The sequence below is a fragment of the Erpetoichthys calabaricus genome, chromosome 5 (assembly GCF_900747795.2).
Source record: "Erpetoichthys calabaricus chromosome 5, fErpCal1.3, whole genome shotgun sequence".
Lineage (NCBI taxonomy): Eukaryota > Metazoa > Chordata > Cladistia > Polypteriformes > Polypteridae > Erpetoichthys > Erpetoichthys calabaricus.
This window is the reverse complement of record NC_041398.2, coordinates 248,471,768-248,492,329: the sequence shown is the minus strand read 5'-3', so window position 1 is coordinate 248,492,329 and position 20,562 is coordinate 248,471,768. Positions and strand designations below refer to the sequence as shown.

General features: G+C 44.1%; 2 protein-coding genes across 2 annotated transcripts in view; one reads left to right on the top strand and one right to left on the bottom strand.

Moving 5' to 3' along the window:
* Window positions 1-20,562, top strand: part of LOC114652902 (protein phosphatase methylesterase 1-like) — a 72,045-nt gene that overhangs the window by 39,093 nt on the left and 12,390 nt on the right. Inside the window, exons 6-11 of the mRNA XM_028803209.2 lie at window positions 4,728-4,882; window positions 6,789-6,879; window positions 6,959-7,024; window positions 12,825-12,951; window positions 15,136-15,265; window positions 17,620-17,664. Of these exons, the coding sequence (XP_028659042.1) occupies window positions 4,728-4,882; window positions 6,789-6,879; window positions 6,959-7,024; window positions 12,825-12,951; window positions 15,136-15,265; window positions 17,620-17,664 (614 nt within the window). The remainder of the gene's footprint in view (window positions 1-4,727; window positions 4,883-6,788; window positions 6,880-6,958; window positions 7,025-12,824; window positions 12,952-15,135; window positions 15,266-17,619; window positions 17,665-20,562) is intronic.
* The window catches only part of ucp1 (uncoupling protein 1), a 131,779-nt gene that overhangs the window by 105,341 nt on the left and 5,876 nt on the right, over window positions 1-20,562 (bottom strand). The gene's annotated exons all lie outside the window — the stretch shown is intronic.

Below are 20,562 nucleotides of genomic sequence, written 5' to 3'. Positions count from 1 at the left end.
CATTTCAGTGAGGGGGGAGCCGTTTCAGTCAACACTAATGTGCGGCACCCACCTGGATGATGCAATGGTGGCCATTTTTGCGTCAGTACGCTCACCACACATGAGCTATTAGGTAGTGAAGTCCTGAGAGAGAGAGAGCCAGTTAGAGACAGGGGATGATTAGGGGGCCAGAATGACCAGACCATGGTGGGAATTTAGTCAGGACATCAGGAAGCACCCTACTGTTTATAATGGATGCCCAAAAATCTTTTATGACCCCAAAGAGACAGGACCTCAGTTTTGTGTCTCATCTGAAGGACTCTGACATTTTAGTGTCCCTGTCACTGCACTGAGGGTATTGGGATCCACATTCTCACCAACACCTGCTCCAGCAGCAACCCAAGCTTTCCCTAGATTGTCTCCCATCCAAGTATTGGTCGGGCTGATCTTGCTTAGCTTCAGGTGGATGACCTCTTCTCAAGTGCAGGTAGTGCATTGTCCTCTTCCTCCCAACGCTGACTCATCGAGGGAGGTGAGACGCCTCCTTTTATGTTGCACCCGGTGGTAGTTTTAGTGCCATAGCATTACATGGCAGAAATGCTTCTGGGTCAAGCGGAAGCTCCCCAAAACAGAGTGGTCCTCACCTGGCAGCACCCAATGGTGACACCCATTAGTTTTTTTTTTTTTAGATTCATACCTGGTGGCATGGATCGTGGACTATCTTACAGACAGACCTCAGTATGTGTGTCTCGGGAACTGCAGGACTGACATTGTGGTCAGCAGCACAGGAGCGCCGCAGGGGACTGTACTTTCTCTGGTCCTTTTCAGCCATCGGACTTCCAATACAACTCGGAGTCCTGACACGTGCAAAAGTTCGCTGACGACATTGCTATCGTGGGCTGCATCAGGAGTGGGGAGGAGGAGGAGTATAGGGACCTAATCAAGGACTTTGTTAAATGGTGCGACTCAAACCACCTACAACTGAACACCAGCAAAACCAAAGAGCTGGTGGTGGATTTTAGGAGGCCCAGACCCCTCATGGACTCTGTGATCATCAGAGGTGACTGTGTGCAGAGGGTGCAGACCTATAAATACCTGGGAGTGCAGCTGGATGATAAACTGGACTGGACTGCCAATACTGATGCTCTGTGCAAGAGAGGACAGAGCTGACTGTACTTCCTTAGAAGGCTGTTGTCCTTCAACATCTGCAATAAGATGCTGCAGATGTTCTATCAGACGGTTGTGGCGAGCGCCCTCTTCTACGCGGTGGTGTGCTGGGGAGGCAGCATAAAGAAGAGGGACGCCTCACGCCTGGACAAACTGGTGAGGAAGGCAGGCTCTATTGTAGGCATGGAGCTGGACAGTCTGACATCCGTGGCAGAGCGACGGGCGCTGAGCAGACTCCTGTCAATCATGGAGAATCCACTGAACAGGATCATCTCCAGACAGAGGAGCAGCTTCAGGGACAGACTGCTGTCACCGTCCTGCTCCACTGACAGACTGAGGAGATCGCTCCTCCCCCACACTATGCGACTCTTCAATTCCACCCGGGGGGGGTAAACATTAACATTATACAAAGTTATTGTCTGTCTTTATACCTGCATTGTTATCACCCTTTAATTTAATATTGTTTACTAGCCAACCCGCGGCGTAGCATACGCCGCATAATTATGTATTGATGGGTGAACACTTCCTGAACGACACAGTTGTCCAAACAGAAGTGAAAATAAAATTGAGCCCGGTGCATTCTTTAACTGCATTTTCTGCCTTGTAGCGCAGTGGTAGTGTTTCTGGTTAACAGTAAGGAGACTGTGGAAGATTTTGGGTTCGCTTCCCGGTTCCTCCCTGTGTGGATAGCGCTTTGTATGAAAAAAGTGAACATTTGCAAAATCCGTAACAGTGCGTTCAGTAAGTACAATGCACACGCGTATAATTTGCCAGCCGTCTTTTCAGGTTTGGGCTTATTTTGCAGTGTTACCACTTGTGCATATTAAATCTTGAAATCCTTCGAGTAACTAATTAACTAACACCCACCCACCCAGCTTGTGTGAAAAAAATGCACCGGTTCTTTCATCATTTTGATGCAGCCTATCAAAGACTTGCTGCCCCCAACTCCTCACCTGAGTCGCTGTCGTCTGTGCACCTCTGAGCCACGTTGTCCTTTCATTGTTCTTTGCGGTTTCGGTTGCTTTTCTATATATAATCCACCAAGTCACCTGACCACGGTAGTAGGAGGGGGGTGGGGAGCGTACACAGGGCAGGGACGTATTCAGAGGGAGCGTATGACCCGCATTCAGTAGGTATTCCTTGTTCGTGGGGAACAATTCGAGAAAGAGCTATCAATCTGTCAATCCTCTCCATGTCGGGCAGGGTGAGGTTTCCTGTGTTGAGTCAAATAAAGCAAGATATTTTGTGTGTGGCGAGTTGTTGTGTTCGAGCACATGAGCAGGCACTGTGAATGCCTTGAGAGCGTGGGTGGACGCGTGGGGATTAATGAGTATCTATATAATATATATATATATATATCTCTGCGGTGGGTTGGCACCCTGCCCAGGATTGTTTCCTGCCTTGTGCCCTGTGTTGGCTGGGATTGGCTCCAGCAGACCCCCGTGACCCTGTCTTCGGATTCAGCGGGTTGGACAATGGATGGATGGATATATATATCTATATAATGAGTATCTATATATCTTCTTAGATGTAGACAACATCTGATAGTTCAACTGATGATACAACTATCATAGTTGTGATGGTTTTACACTCCAGCACATTGCGGTGAACGCTGGTAACAGTCAGACGGGCAGGCGTATTAGAGTTGGTGCTCTTAGAGTTGGTGGGCGTGTGTCTCTAGCGGTTCGAGTTCTTGGGCGGTGCTCTGTTGTTTGTATCACACGGTCGGACGACTTGGTGGATTATATATGATGATGATTAAATGTTAAAATCCTTCGAGGAACTAATTAACTAACACCAACCCCGCTTGTGCATATTAAATGTTGAAATCCTTCGAGGAACTAATTAACTAACTAACACCAACCCACCCACACAGCTTGTGTGAAAAAATGCGCCCGCACGATCGGACAACTTGGTGGATTATATATGATGAACATTTGCAAAATCCGTAACACTGCTTTCAGTAAGTACAATGCACACGCGTTTATATAGTAAAAGGCAAATTATCCGCGACAAACAAACTGTTATAAACGCTGCATACCAAGCCGCGGCGTAGTATACGTTGCATAATCACGCCGCTTTTTAAATGTTTTTTAAGCAGAGGGAAAAAAATGAACATTTGCAAAATCCGTAACGCTGCTTTCAGTAAGTACAATGCACACACGTTTAATTTGTCGGCCATTTTTTGCCAGCCGTCTTTTCTGGTTCCCCTTCAGCGGTGAGGGGTCGTGAGAACAAAGTGGATGCTGGGAGGCACGGAATGTTGGGCTGCTCTGCCGGGTTGAGAGCTTCGCAGTTTCGGGCAGCGTCCTCTCTTCTCGCACTGTTTGTGACACTTCAAGTGCTCTGTCGGCTCCTGGGACAGTGAAAATCTTTGCGAATGAGTGTAATCGGCGCCATCAAAGCAGGACTCTCTTGGTAAATTGCAGTGCATGGCTACTTACTGTCCCTTAAGATGAATTCAAGTCACTAAAACCCCACAACATTCAAGGTTGCTTTTGTGATGAATTCGTTTAAAAAGATGGTTGATTACATCTTGCCTGAAGAAGGGGCCTGAGTTGCCTCGAAAGCTTGCATATTGTAATCTTTTTAGTTAGTCAATAAAAGGTGTCATTTTGCTTGGCTTTTCTCTACATTCACAATGGCTAACACGGTACAACACCCTAGTACTAGATAGATAGATAGATAGATAGATACTTTATTAATCCCAAGGGGAAATACTATTTAAGAAGATGTACAGACCTCTTCATGTAAAGTATTGGACTTGGGAATTGTTTGGACCTTCTGCCCGTTAAGCACAGAAGGGCAGCGTCCACATTTATCAGAATTATTTTTCTCTTAAATCACAGGCACATAGTGCAAGGTTGTCAGGCAGAAATTTGGACAATCACATAGAAAATGTAATTTCTATACCACAGCGGTCATGTAGTGCCTTTCAAAATGGATCTACTACCGACAGATGATCCAAATACATTTTAGCTGCTGTTAGTACCACTTACCTGTTGTGTTATAACGCCTTTAAAATGTAGTTTACCCGAAACCACTCCAGTAGCGCTCAATGTATCTTTACTTCTTAAAATGTTACTGTTTAATAACTTATAGACTACATTTTATTTTTTTCCCTTGTACTCAGTGAGCAAAGCCACTGGGTAATCAACTAGTACAAAATAAAAATAAAAGTGTGTGACTCTTTGAAAATGAAAGAATTATTGCAAAACATGCAGAAAAATTAAATCTGCAGAGTTTAAAATTCCACATTCATGATAAAGCCTGTTACATTATTATTGATTGGGTGCAACAGAATTCCACAGCCCCCTCAAGACTACGTTTTTCTAAAGCCAAGGTGGAGTGGGGGGCTATCAGAGCCCACAGTTGGGCTCCTCTTCAGCTTACAAAACGACTGAAATCAAATGGCAGATTTGTGCCGATGGATGTCTCGGTTTGCTGCGCGTGGTTGCCTTGCATGGAACCCATGAGGGAAGTAAAAGACACAGCCATGACAAAGCTAATGAGCGAGTGTTAAAACCTGTGCCCCTCAGCCTTTCAGCAACCCCACTAAAATGTTTCTTTCTTTTCTTTAGAGACGTAGCCAACGTGGTGAAAGCCATCTATGGAGAGATTCCTCCACCTCTGCTCCTGGTGGGCCACAGTGTAGGAGGGGCGATCGCCATTCACACCGCGTCTGCCAACCTCATCCCCTCAGTGGTCGGCCTGGTGGTCATCGATGTCGTTGAAGGTGAGCCACATCACCCATCACTGATTGTAAACCCCCATGGGACAAGGGGATGGTGATATGCATGTAAGAATGTCATTATTCTGAGTACACCTGACGGTAAACTTGACTTGACTTGGTAAGTCTGTTGTCCCTTTGTCTTGTATACTTGTTAATACTAAGAAGGGAACTGATTTCCATTTATCACCTTATTCTGTGGGCAGCACGGTGGTGCAGTGGGTAGCGCTGCTGCCTCGCAGTTAGGAGACCTGGGTTCGCTTTCCGGGTCCTCCCTATGTGGAGTTTGCATGTTCTCCCTGTGTCTGTGTGGGTTTCCTCCCACAGTCCAAAGACATGCAGGTTAGGTGCGTTGGCGATCCTAAATTGTCCCTAGTGTGTGCTTGGTGTGTGTGTGTGTGTGTGTGTGTGTGTGTGCCCTGCCTGGGGTTTGTTCCTGCCTTGCTCCCTGTGTTGGCTTGGATTGGCTCCAGCAGACCCCCGTGACCCTGTGTTAGGATATAGCGGGTTGGATAACGACTGACTGACCTTATTCTGTAAAGACACATCAAGGCTCTGTCCACACCACTACACTTTCATTCATTTTCACCTCTCGTCCACACTAATCCGTGAAAACGAAGACTCTTGAAAATGCTCTCCAGAGATGTATATTTCTGAAAGCGCAGGTTTTGCATTGTAGTGTGGATGGGTCTAAGAGCAGGGGGGTACTCAACTCCAGTCATTTATAAAGCTTGCGTATGCACAAAAAGAGGCTCGAGATGTGCGCATGTAATTTCCCACACAAACATTAGGATTTAGAAAAGATGGAGGAACATGCGTATATCTTACAGCACCTCTGACCCGTGGGGATGCAACATTTTGGGGAAACTAGGAAATGTTGGAACCCTCAGTCAAGTAAGGAAAATGCAGCCAAACCAGCTAAACCATGACTCTCTCTTATAATCTTTATATATAACTAGTCATTTAGCCCGTTACAATAACGGGCGCTAGAACAGTAGTGCATAAACATTAGTAGGAACAGATGTTTACTTGCTGAGCTGACCGTTCTTTGTGGGCTGCCGCCGTGTATTGTGTGTCTAATTTTCTGTGACAGTAATACTGTCTTGTACGGCTCTATTCAATAAGGGCGCGCACAAAAAGGTGAGCTTCAAAAGTGCGAACTCAATTGAGCGCGGCGAATAAAGGCGTTCGTAGATAATTTAGTTCAAATGGCTCTGGAATATGTGAAGAGCAACAAAGGTGCAGATCTTTATTTACGCGCGCCTTTATTCGCTGCGCCCAATTGAGGTCGCCCTTTTGAGGCTTGCCTTTTTGTGCGCGCCCTTATTGAAGGATACCGTCTTGTACGTCTGCTGGCTTGTATGTCCATAATATACCTTTAATTTTCTCTGGCGGTAATACAGGCGTGCGCGTCGGTAATATGCCTTTAATCTCCTCTGACAGTAATACTGGCTTGTATGTGGCTGTAATATGCGTCACTGTATTGTGTACCTTTAATTTCCTCTCACAGTAATACTGGTTTGTAATTCCGTAAAACGCCTCTAACTTTCTCTGACAGTAATATCGCGCATCGCACCGTGCCCCGCGCATGCGCACTTCACCAGAAGAGACACACTCACGGACACCTGGACGCACATAGGGATTTTATATATATAGATACACTAGCGTGGCTGTCTGTTTGGCTGTCCAGGATTTTAAATCACCTGTAGCTTAAAAACCGTTTGAGCTATTCACCTGAAATTTGGTACACATATACTATGTGACGTCTACTGTCCGCTTTCGGGGTGATGATTGACCTCCAAAGTTATTCCTCTTTTTATTTTATTTTATTGTAGAATCAACTCTGGACCAATATTCAACATCAGTAAGGTGCCAATGAATCCGTGTCCTTCATTTTCTCCTTCTTTTCCAGGAAGCGCTATGGATGTACTGCACAGCATGCAGAATTTCCTCCGAGGGCGGCCCAAAAGCTTTAAATCTATTGACCATGCGATAGAATGGAGGTGAGTGCCGATAATACCCCCCTGACCTCTGACCCCAACCAGACACATTAAAACAAACATTTCTCCTTTCTTCACACAGTGTTAAGAGCGGCCAAATCAGGAACCTGGAGTCGGCCAAAGTGTCCATGGTCGGCCAAGTGAGAAGGTACGTTGTGTCTGTCCTCTCTTTGGTTTCACCGCTTTGGGGTCTTGGTCTGGAAGCCTGCATAGCAGTGGTGTTTACGCGTGTAGCCCTCCCACCATTCCATTGACTCATCATTCAGCACCCCATGAGGCAAATTTCATTTAGTTCAATTTTATTGTCCTAAGAGGGAAATTTGGTTTGTCAGCAACTTTTACAAGGAGACTACGACATACCCTTAAAAAACACATTGAAGGAGAACACGCCCATCGAATATAAAGATAGTACAAACAAATAAAATATAAAACTGTTCAAACGTATTAGACATAGTAAGAATTACCCCAGCATTTGGAGTGGAGTGACGACTGATGCAAATGCTGTGATTTAAGACGCTGGATGTTTATTAAGATTGAGCTTATTTACAATATTAGTTGCAGTTGGCATCAGAGACGTCAATCCATTGGGCGACTTAGGTGGCTTCACCGAGGATGCAGTCATCTGAAGGACTCCATTTGCAGATAGTGTGGTGTAGTGTGTGGTTAAGGCTTTGGACTTCAACCCCTGAGGTTGTGGGTTCAAATCCCACTACTGACACCACTGTGTCACATGACCTGCCTGTGCTCCAATTGGAAATCCAAAAGAAATGAAGCCAATTGTATCATAAACGTTGTCAGTCACCTTGGATAAAGGCGTCAGCCCAGTAAGTAAATGTAAAATTATGAAAGTCCTCCAACTCTGATGATACTGAGTGGCCACTGTTACCCCTGGGTGTAATTTATGAAAGTTAAAGTAAATGTGCACGCTCGGTTCACCAAGGGGGCTCGCGCTCCTTAAAGTTCGCTGTATATACACAAAGGAGCGCCATTTGTGCTACTGAAGGGGCACACACTCTGGACACTGAAGTCCTTGAAGTTTAATAAAGCCCATTACCTGCTATGGACAATTAGGGGAGACGTCCATCCATCCACCCCGCCTAGAGCTCCGAATGGGCTTCGACTGGCATTGGTTGGAATGAAAAGAGTATTTGATTGAGCTGCTTTTTATCCTTGGTACCTTGAACATGTAACCAGATGGCAGCAGCTGGAATTGACAATGGAGTGCACCCTTAAAAATGCTGGTTCTTTACTGGCACTTTGTGTTTCTTTACTGGCTTCTGTGGTTCCTCATAGGGCCATTGCTTGCCAAAGTGCCATTTCATTCTGGGAAGGGTTCTTTATGTATGAAGATGGTTCTTTGTGCTTAGAAAAAATTCATAATATGTAGAAAAAAAATATGAAATCTTTAGTGTATGGTAGACCACCTAGCAGGACATAAAAGATTATGAAAACCTGAACTTAGTTATTGTATGCAGCGAGAGTCCATTTAAAATGAGGACCTATTGGTGTTTCACAAATCTGCAGCCATCTCTTCTTGGTTATTTACTCTATGGAGCCCATTAAAGATCTAAATCAAGAAAAGTTCTTTCTAGAACCTTCATGTGGATGGGTCTTTGAGGGACCAAAAATGGTTCCCGTATGACCAGGGCCGGATTTATATGAAAAGAGGCCCTAGGCTATTCCACTTATGAGGCCCTTTCACCTTCCATTTTTAAGTTTGTAAATTACATGAGAGACAATAAAATACGTAATACGTGTTGATCTTAACCAATACATTTTTATGTTTGTTTATTAGTCATATACGTAGAATTTCTCCTTATTTTCGGTTCAGTGTTTTAGTGTTCACTGTTTTTAGAATAGTATAATTTTAATTTTGCTAACAATTTGAATGTAGGCCCCTCTTGATCTTGAGGCCCTAGGCTGAAGCCTAGTTAGCCTATAGGAAAATCCGGGCCTGTGTATGACTTCGCTATGAAGAAGCACTCTGGCACCTTCACTTTTTTTAGAGTGTGGGTGAGTCGTGTCTGACAGAAGATGAGCTGCTTTCCTCTATACTCAGACCGGTGTGTGGGACTGGCAGGCTGAGACCTTCCTATTTTACCGCTCCATTTTACAATTTGATTTGTTTTGAGATTAGGATTTCCAAACCTTCCAGCAAAAGATAAGTAAAGATTTCTAGAAGTGTGACATAATGATGGAGTTCACAGCGTCATAAGACAGTAGAGGGTGCCGCTGTTCCTGTATCCTTCTGTATTTTCAGTAGAGTCAGTTAGGGTGTGTAATCATGGATTTCGTAGTGGGGCGGTGGGGGGGGGGGGATGGTAATGATTACCCAGGACCCATTAGGTGGGGGCCTCAAAACCTGGACTGAGACATGGATTGAGAACAATGGGCCCACAGAAACTGCTTATGTGTAGAGCCTAGAGTTCTGTGCTACACCCCTGACTAACTGTGACACGGTTTGCTTTTTGTTGATCTGTCAGCTGCACGATGCATCTGCAGTTTTATCAGTGAAAATTGTGTGACACAAGCGTTTAGTGATGTGTTCTTCTTCAGCCACTTCACGGATACTTAGGCGGCCATTTTGAGGAATCACAGTGGGCATTCTCTACTCCAGTTGTAGGATCATCTGCCCGATATAAAAACTGTGAAAGGCACAGGAGACAAGCTCACTGTACTGCACGTGCCTGGTGACGGAATGACATGGAGCCATCGTTTATTTTAAAGCTCAAGGTCACCGCTTCCACAATCACAAATCTGCTGCGTTGGCTCGTTGGCACCCCATTTGAGACGTTTGCTTTCTGTTTAGGCAGACCGCATGTATTTACTGTGTGTGTGTATCTATCTATCTATTATATAGTGCCTTTCACATTATCTATTTATCTATCTATATATCTATCTATAATATAGTGCCTTTCAAATTATCTATGTTATATAGTTCCTTTCACATCTATCTATCTATTATATAGTGCCCTTCACATTATCTACAGTATCTATCTATTATATAGTTCCTTTCACATCTATCTATCTATCTATCTATCTATCTATCTATCTATCTATTATATAGTTCCTTTCACATCTATCTATCTATCTATCTATCTATCTATCTATCTATCTATCTATCTATCTATTATATAGTGCCCATCACATTATCTATCTATCTATCCATCTATCTATCTATTATATAGTGCCTTTCAAATTATCTATCTATCTATTATATAGTTCCTTTCATATCTATCTATCTATCTATCTATCTATCTATCTATCTATCTATCTATCTATCTATCTATCTATCTATCTATCAATCTATTATATAGTTCCTTTCACATCTATCTATCTATCTATCTATCTATTAGATAGATAGATAGATGTGAAAGGAACTATATATCTATCTATTATATAGTTCCTTTCACATCTATCTATCTATCCATCTATCTATCTATTATATAGTGCCTTTCAAATTATCTATCTATCTATTATATAGTTCATTTCATATCTATCTATCTATCTATCTATCTATCATATAGTTCCTTTCATATCTATCTATCTATCTATTATATAGTGCCTTTTCTATCTATCTATCTATCTATCTATCTATCTATCTATCTATCTATCTATCTATCTATCTATCTATCTATCTATCTATTATATAGTGCCCTTCACATCTATCTATATAAAATACACGCACAACGACAAGCCATAACGCCCTGCCTAATAATGTACATGATGGGTTACATGATGTGCAAGTCACACAATTCAAATTAGCGAGGAGAAGGTTTGGGGCAAAATTACCAACAATACAAAAAACATAAGCATGGAAAGAGAGTAAGCGAGTCAGTAATGTTAATTTATATCGCACTTTTCACCGATACACAGTCCCTAAGAGATTAGCCAGTCCAAAATCAGTACCTACTTACAGTAATGTCAGACAAATATAAACTTAAACCACTTTAAAAGATTCTCTAGAAAGTTGATTCAGTTCATCTGGACATAGTTCTTTTCCCGGGAGTTACGTTTCATCACTCATCCAAGTGACTTCCTTAGTCTCGAGGAGTCTGGATGAACTGAATCAACTTTCTAGAATTTCCTTACCTGGATTATTGAGCATCCATCGAGACTCTTAAAAGGATAAAATAAGGAGACTGAAATATACAAAGAGTGTCATCAGAGCCCATTTGGCAAAGACTTATCGAAATAAGTGAGTTGTTAGCAGACCCTTCTGGTTGTCTACGGGGTCAGCACATCACAGATTCAGTGGAAGAGCATTCCGGAGTCTTGGTGGTCACCACAGGTCTTTATGTTTTTGTATGGGACACTTTTGTGAATTTCCCATCGGGATTAATAAAGTATCTATCTATCTATCTATCTATCTATCTATCTATCTATCTATCTATCTATCTAAAGTCCTTGACCAGCGGACCTAAGGGACCGGTTTGCAGAATATGGATGAGGTAGGTCCATAAATTATAATCAGGAGCAGCCTGGCCATGTAGGGCCCTATACACCGTTCAGCCACAACTTTATATATTGTGTAGCTCCCCCTCGTGGCCCATCTAGGCATGGACTCCAAGATGTCCACTGGTGTCTGCACCAACACTTTATCAGCAGTTCGTTTAAGTCCTGTACGTTTTTAGCAGTGGCCTTCGTGGAGTGGACTTGTTCACATCCCACAGATGCTCAATCCGATTGGGGAATTTGGAGGCTGCGTCAACACCTTGAAGGCTTTGCCATGTTCCTCAAGCCATTCCTGAACAATTGTTGCAGTGTGGCAAGGTGCATTATCCTGCTGAAAGGGGTCACTGCCAATGCGGAATGCCGCTGCCATGAAGGTGTGTACGTGGTCTGCAACAATCTTTAGGTAGATGTGAAGGGAACATCTACGTGAATGCCGGGACCCAAGGTTTCCCTAGCAGAACATCGCCCAGAGTATCACACCACCTACTCCATCTCATCTTCTTCTCATAATGCATCCTGCTGCCATTTCTTTCCCAGTTAAACGACGCACAACACCCAGCCGTCCTCATCATCTAAAAAAAATGTAATTCATCAGGATCAGGTCACTTTGTTCCATTGCTTCACAGTACAGTCCTGACGCTGGTGCTTTCGGTGGTGGACAGGGCTCAGCATGGGTACCCTGACCTGCCTGTGGGCTACACACCAAGTTGTGATGCACTGTGTGTTCTGACACTTTTCTCTCATGGCCATCATTTAAGTTTTTCAGCAATTTGTACACCAGTAGCTCTCCAATGGGATTGGACCAGGCGGGCATCAATGACCGATTGTCCTTTATTGGACCACTTTTGGTAGGTACTAACCACTGTAGACCAGGAACATCCCACAATTCTTGTCAGAGTTAGGGTACTGGAGATGCTCTGACGTCACAGTTTGGCTCTTGTCAAAGTCGCTCAGATCCTCACGTCTGCCCGTTTGTCCTGCTTCAGACCCAGCGCCTTACAGAAATGAAATCTTCACCTGCTGTCTCATACAGTATGTGCTGCCTCTTGACGGGTGGGCCATTGGAATGAAGTAATCCTTGTGATGTGGTCTGAATGTTGTAGCTGATCGGTGTATTCTCTTATTATTAGATTATTATCATTTTACATGTTGCTCACTCAAGCTTTTCTTTTCGTGTTCTTTGCCATTATGGGGAATTGAGTGTGATGGGCAGATTTGTCCATTTCAAATTACATCTAAAGTGTGCAGAAAGGGAAGGGGTCTCAATACTTTCTGAATCCACTGTATGTACGCATGTATGTTTTTCCCCCAAACTGATCCATCCATTCATGTCCCTATCCTGGAGCCTATCCCAGCAGCAAATGGACGAAAGTAACGGTCTGCATATTTCTTTTGAGTCTGGCCAACCATTCATGCATATAAGTTTTAGCAGTTAAGAGCTGACCCCAAGCTTCTAAATGGTGTGACGTGACCTACATGTGCTTCACCTGCAGGAGTGAGAGTGTAGATGCTGTGCCCTCCGAGCAGCCAAATCCTGTGAATGACGTGGTGGCAGAAGGGCACGAGGAGTTTTATGACCTCAACTATGTTACCAGCAAGGGTGAGAATACAAGAACAGAGGTGAGGATCCTTGTGATTTGAAAGGTAAACTTTGGGCCTTGAGCCATGAGATTACAACACACTGCAGTGGTGGCGCCCTCTGCTGTGGAGACTGCAGATCTGCAAGCCAGAAAAGCTCCTGCTGCTTATCAATCCCACTCAGTCTTAACCCAAAATGGAAGGAAAAAACACATAATGGCATCAAGAATGCAACTGTAACAAAGAGCACTGCCTCCTAGTGGCAAGCTGGGGCACAAACAGGCTAATAGATAGATAGATAGATAGATAGATGTGAAAGGCACTATATAATGATAGATAGATAGATAGATACTTTATTAATCCCAGGGGGAAATTCCCATACTCCAGCAGCAGCATACTAATAAAGAACAATATTAAATTAAAGAGTGATAACAATGCAGGTATAACAGACAATAACTTTGTATAATGTTAATGTTTACCCCCCGGGTGGAATTGAAAAGTCGCATAGTGTGATGGAGGAACGATCTCCTCAGTCTGTCAGTGGAGCAGGACGGTGACAGCAGTCTGTCGCTGAAGCTGCTCCTCTGTCTGGAGATGATCCTGTTCAGTGGATTCTCCATGATTGACAGGAGTCTGCTCAGCGCCCGTCACTCTCCCACAGATGTCAAACTGTCCAGCTCCGTGCCTACAATAGAGCCTGCCTTCCTCACCAGTTTGTCCAGGCGTGAGGTGTCTTTCCTCTTAATGCTGCCTCCCCAGCACACCACCACGTTGAAGAGGGTGCTCGCCACAACCGTCTGATAGAACATCTGCAGCAACTTATTGCAGATGTTGAAGGACGCCAGCCTTCTAAGAAAGTATAGTCGGCTCTGTTCTCTCTTGCACAGAGCATCAGTATTGGCAGTCCAGTCCAGTTTATCATCCAGCTGCACTCCCAGGTATTTATAGGTCTGCACCCTCTGCACACAGTCAGTCACCTCTGATGATCACGGGGTCCGTGAGGGGTCTGGTCCTCCTAAAATCCACCACCAGCTCCTTGGTTTTGCTGGTGTTCAGGTGTGGGGGGGTTTGAGTCACACCATTTAACAAAGTCCTTGATGAGGTCCCTATACTCCTCCTCCTGCCCACTCCTGATGCAGCCCACGATAGCAGTGTCATCAGAGAACTTTTGCACGTGGCAGGACTCCGAGTTGTATTGGAAGTCCGATGGCCGAACAGGACCGGAGAAAGTACAGTCCCCTGCGGCGCTCCTGTGTTGCTGACCACAATGTCAGACCTGCAGTTCCCAAGACGCACATACTGAGGTCTGTCTGTAAGATAGTCCACGATCCATGCCACCAGGTATGAATCTACTCCCATCTCTGTCAGCTTGTCCATGAGGAGCAGAGGTTGGATGGTGTTGAAGGCGCTAGAGAAGTCCAGAAACATAATTCTTACAGCACCACTGCCTCTGTCCAAGTGGGAGAGGGATCAGTGTAGCATATAGATGATGGCATCCTCCGCTCCCACCTTCTCCTGCTATGCGAACTGCAGAGGGTCGAGGACGTGATGGACCTGTGGCCTAAGGTGGTGAAGCAGCAGTCGCTCCATGGTCTTCATCACATGTGACGTCAGGGCGACAGGCCGGAAGTCATTCAGCTCACTAGGACGTGATACCTTTGGGACTGGGGTGATACAACATGTTTTCCAAAGCCTCGGGACTCTCTCCTGTTCCAGGCTCAGGTTGAAGATGCGCTGTAGAGGACTCCCCAGCTCCAACGCATAGGCCTTCAGCAGTCGTGGCGATACTCCATCTGGACCTGCTGCTTTGCTGGCACGAAGTCTCCTCAGCTCTCTGCTCACCTGGGCTGCTGTAATTGTGGGTGGTGGTGGGGGGGACTCTCTCCTATGCTGGTATCAGCAGAAGGATGGGTGGAGGGTGCAGTACTCCGAGGTGAGAGTGAGTGTGGGTTAGGGTGGTCAAACCTGTTAAAGAAGTTAATAAGCACACACCTCAGGCGCTGGGCTCTTCTGTCTGAGGCCGACTCCCCTCCACATTGAGGACACTGGATCACAGTCCCAACCATGGCTACTGGACCCCACATTTAAAGTTAAACTCAGCTGACCACTGCCTACCTACCCACTTATGCTTTGTTTTAGAGTCTTATTTTATCATTTTTAATGTTAGAAAGTGTTTGACTTACAAATCATTTGCTCCTATTTTTATTTTTCTCTACTTCTTGATAGCCAAAGAGGCTGAGCGTCTACAGCTGGAGGATCGACCTGTCCAAGGCCGAGAAGTATTGGGACGGCTGGTTCCGGGGCATTTCCAACCTCTTTTTGAGTTGCAACGTGCCGAAGCTTTTACTCCTAGCAGGTAATTTTATCCAATAATTGTAGGAGTTGTAAGTGACGGGACTTATTAGGGTCTCTGACAAAGCCATCACTTCTCGGCGGGGTTCAGGTTCGGGAGTTTTTGTACAGTGGCTGAGCATTGCTAGAACACTAAACTGGAAGGACAAAAGGTGGGCTCTACAAGACCAGGGGCTACAAGCCTCGCCTCATTAAATGGGTAGGTGGGACGTTTGAGATCAAGAGCTAAAGCCCCCCCTAATGACGCAACTGATAGGACGGTGAAAGTCCAATCAACATGCAGCTCGATGCCACAAAACCAGACAGTGTGACAAATAAGTGCAGATTCAAAGACACCTGCTGTGCTCCTGCAATGAGTAGAAGCAGATGAATGGTCACTCCAGGAGATCGGGCAGCCACTCTGGATGGTCAGTTTCACAGAGAAGCCTTTACAACTTCTGTAATGTGAATTATAAAAAGGGGTGGCTGACAGCTTTCCTTGCCGCTATTCTATGATTGACCATTGTGAACGTCAAAGCAAATCCGCACAGCATTGACTGGTTATGTTGGCCGTCGTAACAACGTTGACCAAAAAAGAAATTGTGCTCGTGATCTGGCCGTGAAGAATCATCATGCTGCCATTGTTTAGATTTTGTACTGCCAGCATTGATAGACTGGGTAGTCAAAGTTAAAGGGTGAGACAATAGGCAGCAATGCAGAAAAATCTAAAACCAGAACATCTGTAACCAAGACATGAAACCTGTAGTTGAAAGGAGGATCGCTGGCATTCTTGAACCAAAAAAGCACAATAAAATCGCACACAGATTTTTTTTGCCCTTGTCCACTGTCTTGGATGTCATCAAGCATGCGGGGACAGTTTTTAAAACATTGCACTAGTCATGTCACATGGTGTGACCTCCAGAAACCATGAAACACATCATGACAATGGGACTACAAAACAACATAATAATAATAATAATATACCTTATAAAAGTGAAAGTGTGTCTGTCTGGCTGCTATGTCTCTGTCATTCCAACAGATGGCACATCACAAGCATTTGTAGTAATAAAATGCATTGTATTTGTCGTTCCAACAGATGGCTCATCACAAACATTAATACTTCTTTTTCAAATCCCATACCAAATGGCATATGCCATAAACATATGCATTGCATTTTCCATTCCAATGGCACATTACAAACATTTGTAGTAATAAAATGCATTGCATTTGTCATTCCAACAGATGGTTAATCACAAACATTAATACTTCTTTTACAAATCCCATAGTGTATGGCATATAACATAAACATATGCATTGCATTTGTCATTCCAACAGGAGGTGCATCACAAACATTAATACTTTTCCTACAAATCCTATACCAAGTGGCATAACAGAGACATACTGTATGCATTGGATTTTTCATTCCAACAGATGGCACATCACAAACATTTGTAGTAATAAAATGCATTGCATTTGTCATTCCAACAGATGGTTCATCACAAACATTAATACTTCTTTTTCAAATCCCATACCGAATGGCATATAACACAAACATATGCATTGCATTTTTCATTCCAATGGCACATTACAAACATTTGTGTAATACATTCATTGCATTTGTCACTCCAACAGATGGTTCATCACAAACATTAATACTTCTTTTACAAATCCCATAGTGAATGGCAAAGAACATAAACATATGCATTGTTTTTCATTCTAACAGATGGCACATCACAAACATTTGTAGTAATAAAATGCATTGCCTTTGTCATTCCAACAGATGGCTCATGACAAACATTAACATTGTTTTTATGAATCCCATACCAAATGGCGTATAACAGAGACATGTGCATTGCATATAAGATGGACAAAATGGTGCATTCATTGCATTTGTCATTTCAATAGAAGGTGTATCACAAAAATTAATGCTTCTCTTATGAATCCCATACCAAGTGGCAAATAACAGAGACACATGCATTGCATTTTTCATTCCAATAGATGGCTCATCACAAACATGAATACTTCTTCTACAAATCCCATTCCAAATGGCATGTAACAGAGACATGTGCATTGCATATAAGATGGACAAAATGGTGCCTGAAACCCCATTCTACAGTGGCCCTTAAACCCATATACTGTATGGAAGTCTGCCCTCTGCAGGAATCATGAATAATAATTGGTTCGGCTTTGCCTCATTTTCAAGGTTTATGTTCCATCTTCTTCAAATCTTAGTTCCTCACTTACTTCATTGTAACACTCATTAGCATTACTGGCTAGTTAATGGCATTGTATATGCTAAAGCCTAACGGTGCCCGGGCACTCCTGGCATTTGACTGTGCAGTGACTTACTTGTGCCTTCCTTATCTGTCCCTGTTGCAGGTATTGACCGTCTGGACCGAGATCTCACCATCGGTCAAATGCAGGGTGAGTAGAGGTTTGTGTTTTCAGGGTACTGCACCATGGACTGCTGACTTATGGTGCCCCTTGTAAAACCCCAATTCCAGAAAAGTTGGCACAGAATTAAAAAATGCTAACAAAAACAACAAAGGAGCGATTTGTGCTTTGTCTTCACCCCGAGCTCTCTTGGAAACATTAAGGCTACACATTCTTTGACGGCCTCTCTTCTGAATGTTATTTTCTTTAATACACTCATGTCAAGTCTCATGACCGCAACTCACCGCCGGGCACTTGGGACTGCTGAGCGTCTCCCGCTGTGTCACAGCACCATTTTAACTCAAACACACAAATCGCCAGGACCAGATAATATTAACCCTCGAGTTCTTAAGGAGGCCAGCGAGTTCGGATATAAACCTCTGACACATATCTATAGGAAGTCACTGCGCACTGGAGAGATTCTGAAGGACTGGAAAAGTCGAATTTCATCCCGTTATATAAAAAGGGTGACAGGGCAGATCAGAGCAACTAGAGGCCAGTAAGCTTAACGGGCATCACAGGAAAATTAATGGAAGGAAATCTTAAGGAGAAGATTGAGCAACACCTGGCAAGGATGGGACAGTCAGCATGGGGTCAGGAGAGGGAGGTCGTGTTTTACTAACAGGCTGGAATTCTATGAGGAGGAAACAAAAGGATACGACCAGAGTGGAGCAGATGAGATGATTGATGAGGACTTTCAGAAAGCATTTGATAAGGTGCCACCTGAGAGGGTGGGCATCAAATTAAAAGAACTGGCAGTTCAGGGTGAGGTCTGTAGATGGGTGCAGAATTGGCTCAGACACAGGAAGCAGAAGGTGATGGTGTGAGGAACCTCATCAGAATTGGGTGACGTTAAGAGTGGTGGCCAGCAGGGGGCAGTGCTGGGGCCACTGCTATTTTTAATAAATATAAATGATTTAGATAGGGGGCGGCACGGTGGCGCAGTGGTAGTGCTGCTGCCTCACAGTTAGGAGAGCCAGGTTCGCATCCTGGGTCCTCCCTGCGTGGAGTTTGCATGTTCTCCCCGTGTCTGCGTGGGAGTCTCCAAAAACATGCTGGTTAGGTGGATTGGTGATTCTAAATTGGCCCTAGTGTATGCTTGGTGTGTTTGTGTGTGTCCTGTGGTGGGTTGGCACCCTGCCCGGGATTAGTTCCTGCCTTGCGCCCTGTGTTGGCTGGGATTGGCTCCAACAGGCCCCTGTGTTCGGATTCAGCAGGTTGGATGGATGGATGGATGGATGATTTAGATAGGAATATAAGGAACAAGCTGGTGACGTTTCTAGATGATACCAAGATAGGCGGATTAGCAGATAATTTGGAATCCGACTTGGATAGCAGACAGGCTTGGGCAGATGAAATTTAATGTCAGTAAAAGTAAAGAATGACACATAGGAAGTAAAAATGTGAGGTGTGAATACACAATGGGCGGTCAGAAAATCACAAGTCCACCTTATGAGAAGGATTTAGGAGTCATAGTGGACTCAACTTCCAGACAGTGTTCAGAAGCCGTTAAGAAGGCTAACAATGTCAGGTTATATAGCACCTTGATGTGTGGAGTACAAGTCACAGGAGGTTCTGCTCAAGTCTTTATAACACACTGGTGAGGCCTCATCTGGAGTACGGTGGGCCATAAAGGACATAACAGCACTAGAAAAGGTCCATAGAAGAGCGACTCGGCTGATTCAGGACTACAGGGGATGAGTTAGGAGGCAAGAGTAAAAGAGCTGAGCCTTTAGAGTTTAAGCAAAAGAAGATATAATGTAATTAAATGTAAAGAATGACACATAGGAAGTAAAAATGTGAGGTGTGAATACACAAAGGGCGGGCGGAAAATCACAAATCCACCTTATGAGAAGGAGTTAGGAGTCGTAGTGGGCTCAACGTCCAGACAGTGTTCAGATGCCATTCAGAAGGCTAACAGAATGTCAGGTCATATAGCGCCTTGATGTGTGGAGTACAAGTCACAGGAGGTTCTGCTCAAGTCTTTATAACACACTGGTGAGGCCTCATCTGGTGTGCTGTGTGCAGTTTGGGTCTCCATAAAGACATAGCAGCACTAGAGAAAGTCCAGAGAAGAGCAACTCGGCTGATTGAGGGCTACAGGGGATGAGTTATGAGGAAATATTAAAAGAGCTGAGCCTTTACAGTCCTTAGAGAAAATTGAATGTAATGAAATGTAAAGTATGACACGTAGGAAGTAAATATGTGAGGTCTGAATACACAATGAGACATCTGAAAATCAAGAGTCCACCTTATGAGAAGGACTTCGGAGTCATAGTGGACTTGACATTATCAACTGCCAGACAAGCCATTAAGAAGCCTAACAGAATGTCAGGTTATATAGCGCCTTGATGTGTGGAGTACAAGTCACAGGAGGTTCTGCTCAAGCTTTATAACACACTGGTGAGGCCTCATCTGGTGTACTGTGTGCAGTTTGGGTCTCCATAAAGACATAACACCACAAGAGAAGGGCCAGAGAAGAGCAACTGGGCTGATTCAGGGCTACAGGGGATGAGTTACGAAGATTAAAAGAGCTGAGCCTTTAGAGTGATGAAGAGGAGACCTGACTGAAGTGTTTAAAATGATGAAGTGTATTAGTCCAGTGGATTGAGACGGTGACTTTAAAATGAGTTCTTCAACAACACGAGGACACAGCTGGAAACTTGTGAAGGGGAAATTTCACACAAACATTAGGAAGTTTTTCTTTCCACAAAGAACGACAGACACTTGGAATAAGAGACCAAGTAGTGTGGTAGACAGTAAGACTTGAGGGACTTTCAAAACTCGACTTGATGTTCATTTGGACAGGACTGGTGAGCTTTGCTGGGCTGTCCTAATGTTCTAAGTGGGCACTGAAGACACAAGTCAGTTAAGATTAGTGAGGGAAAT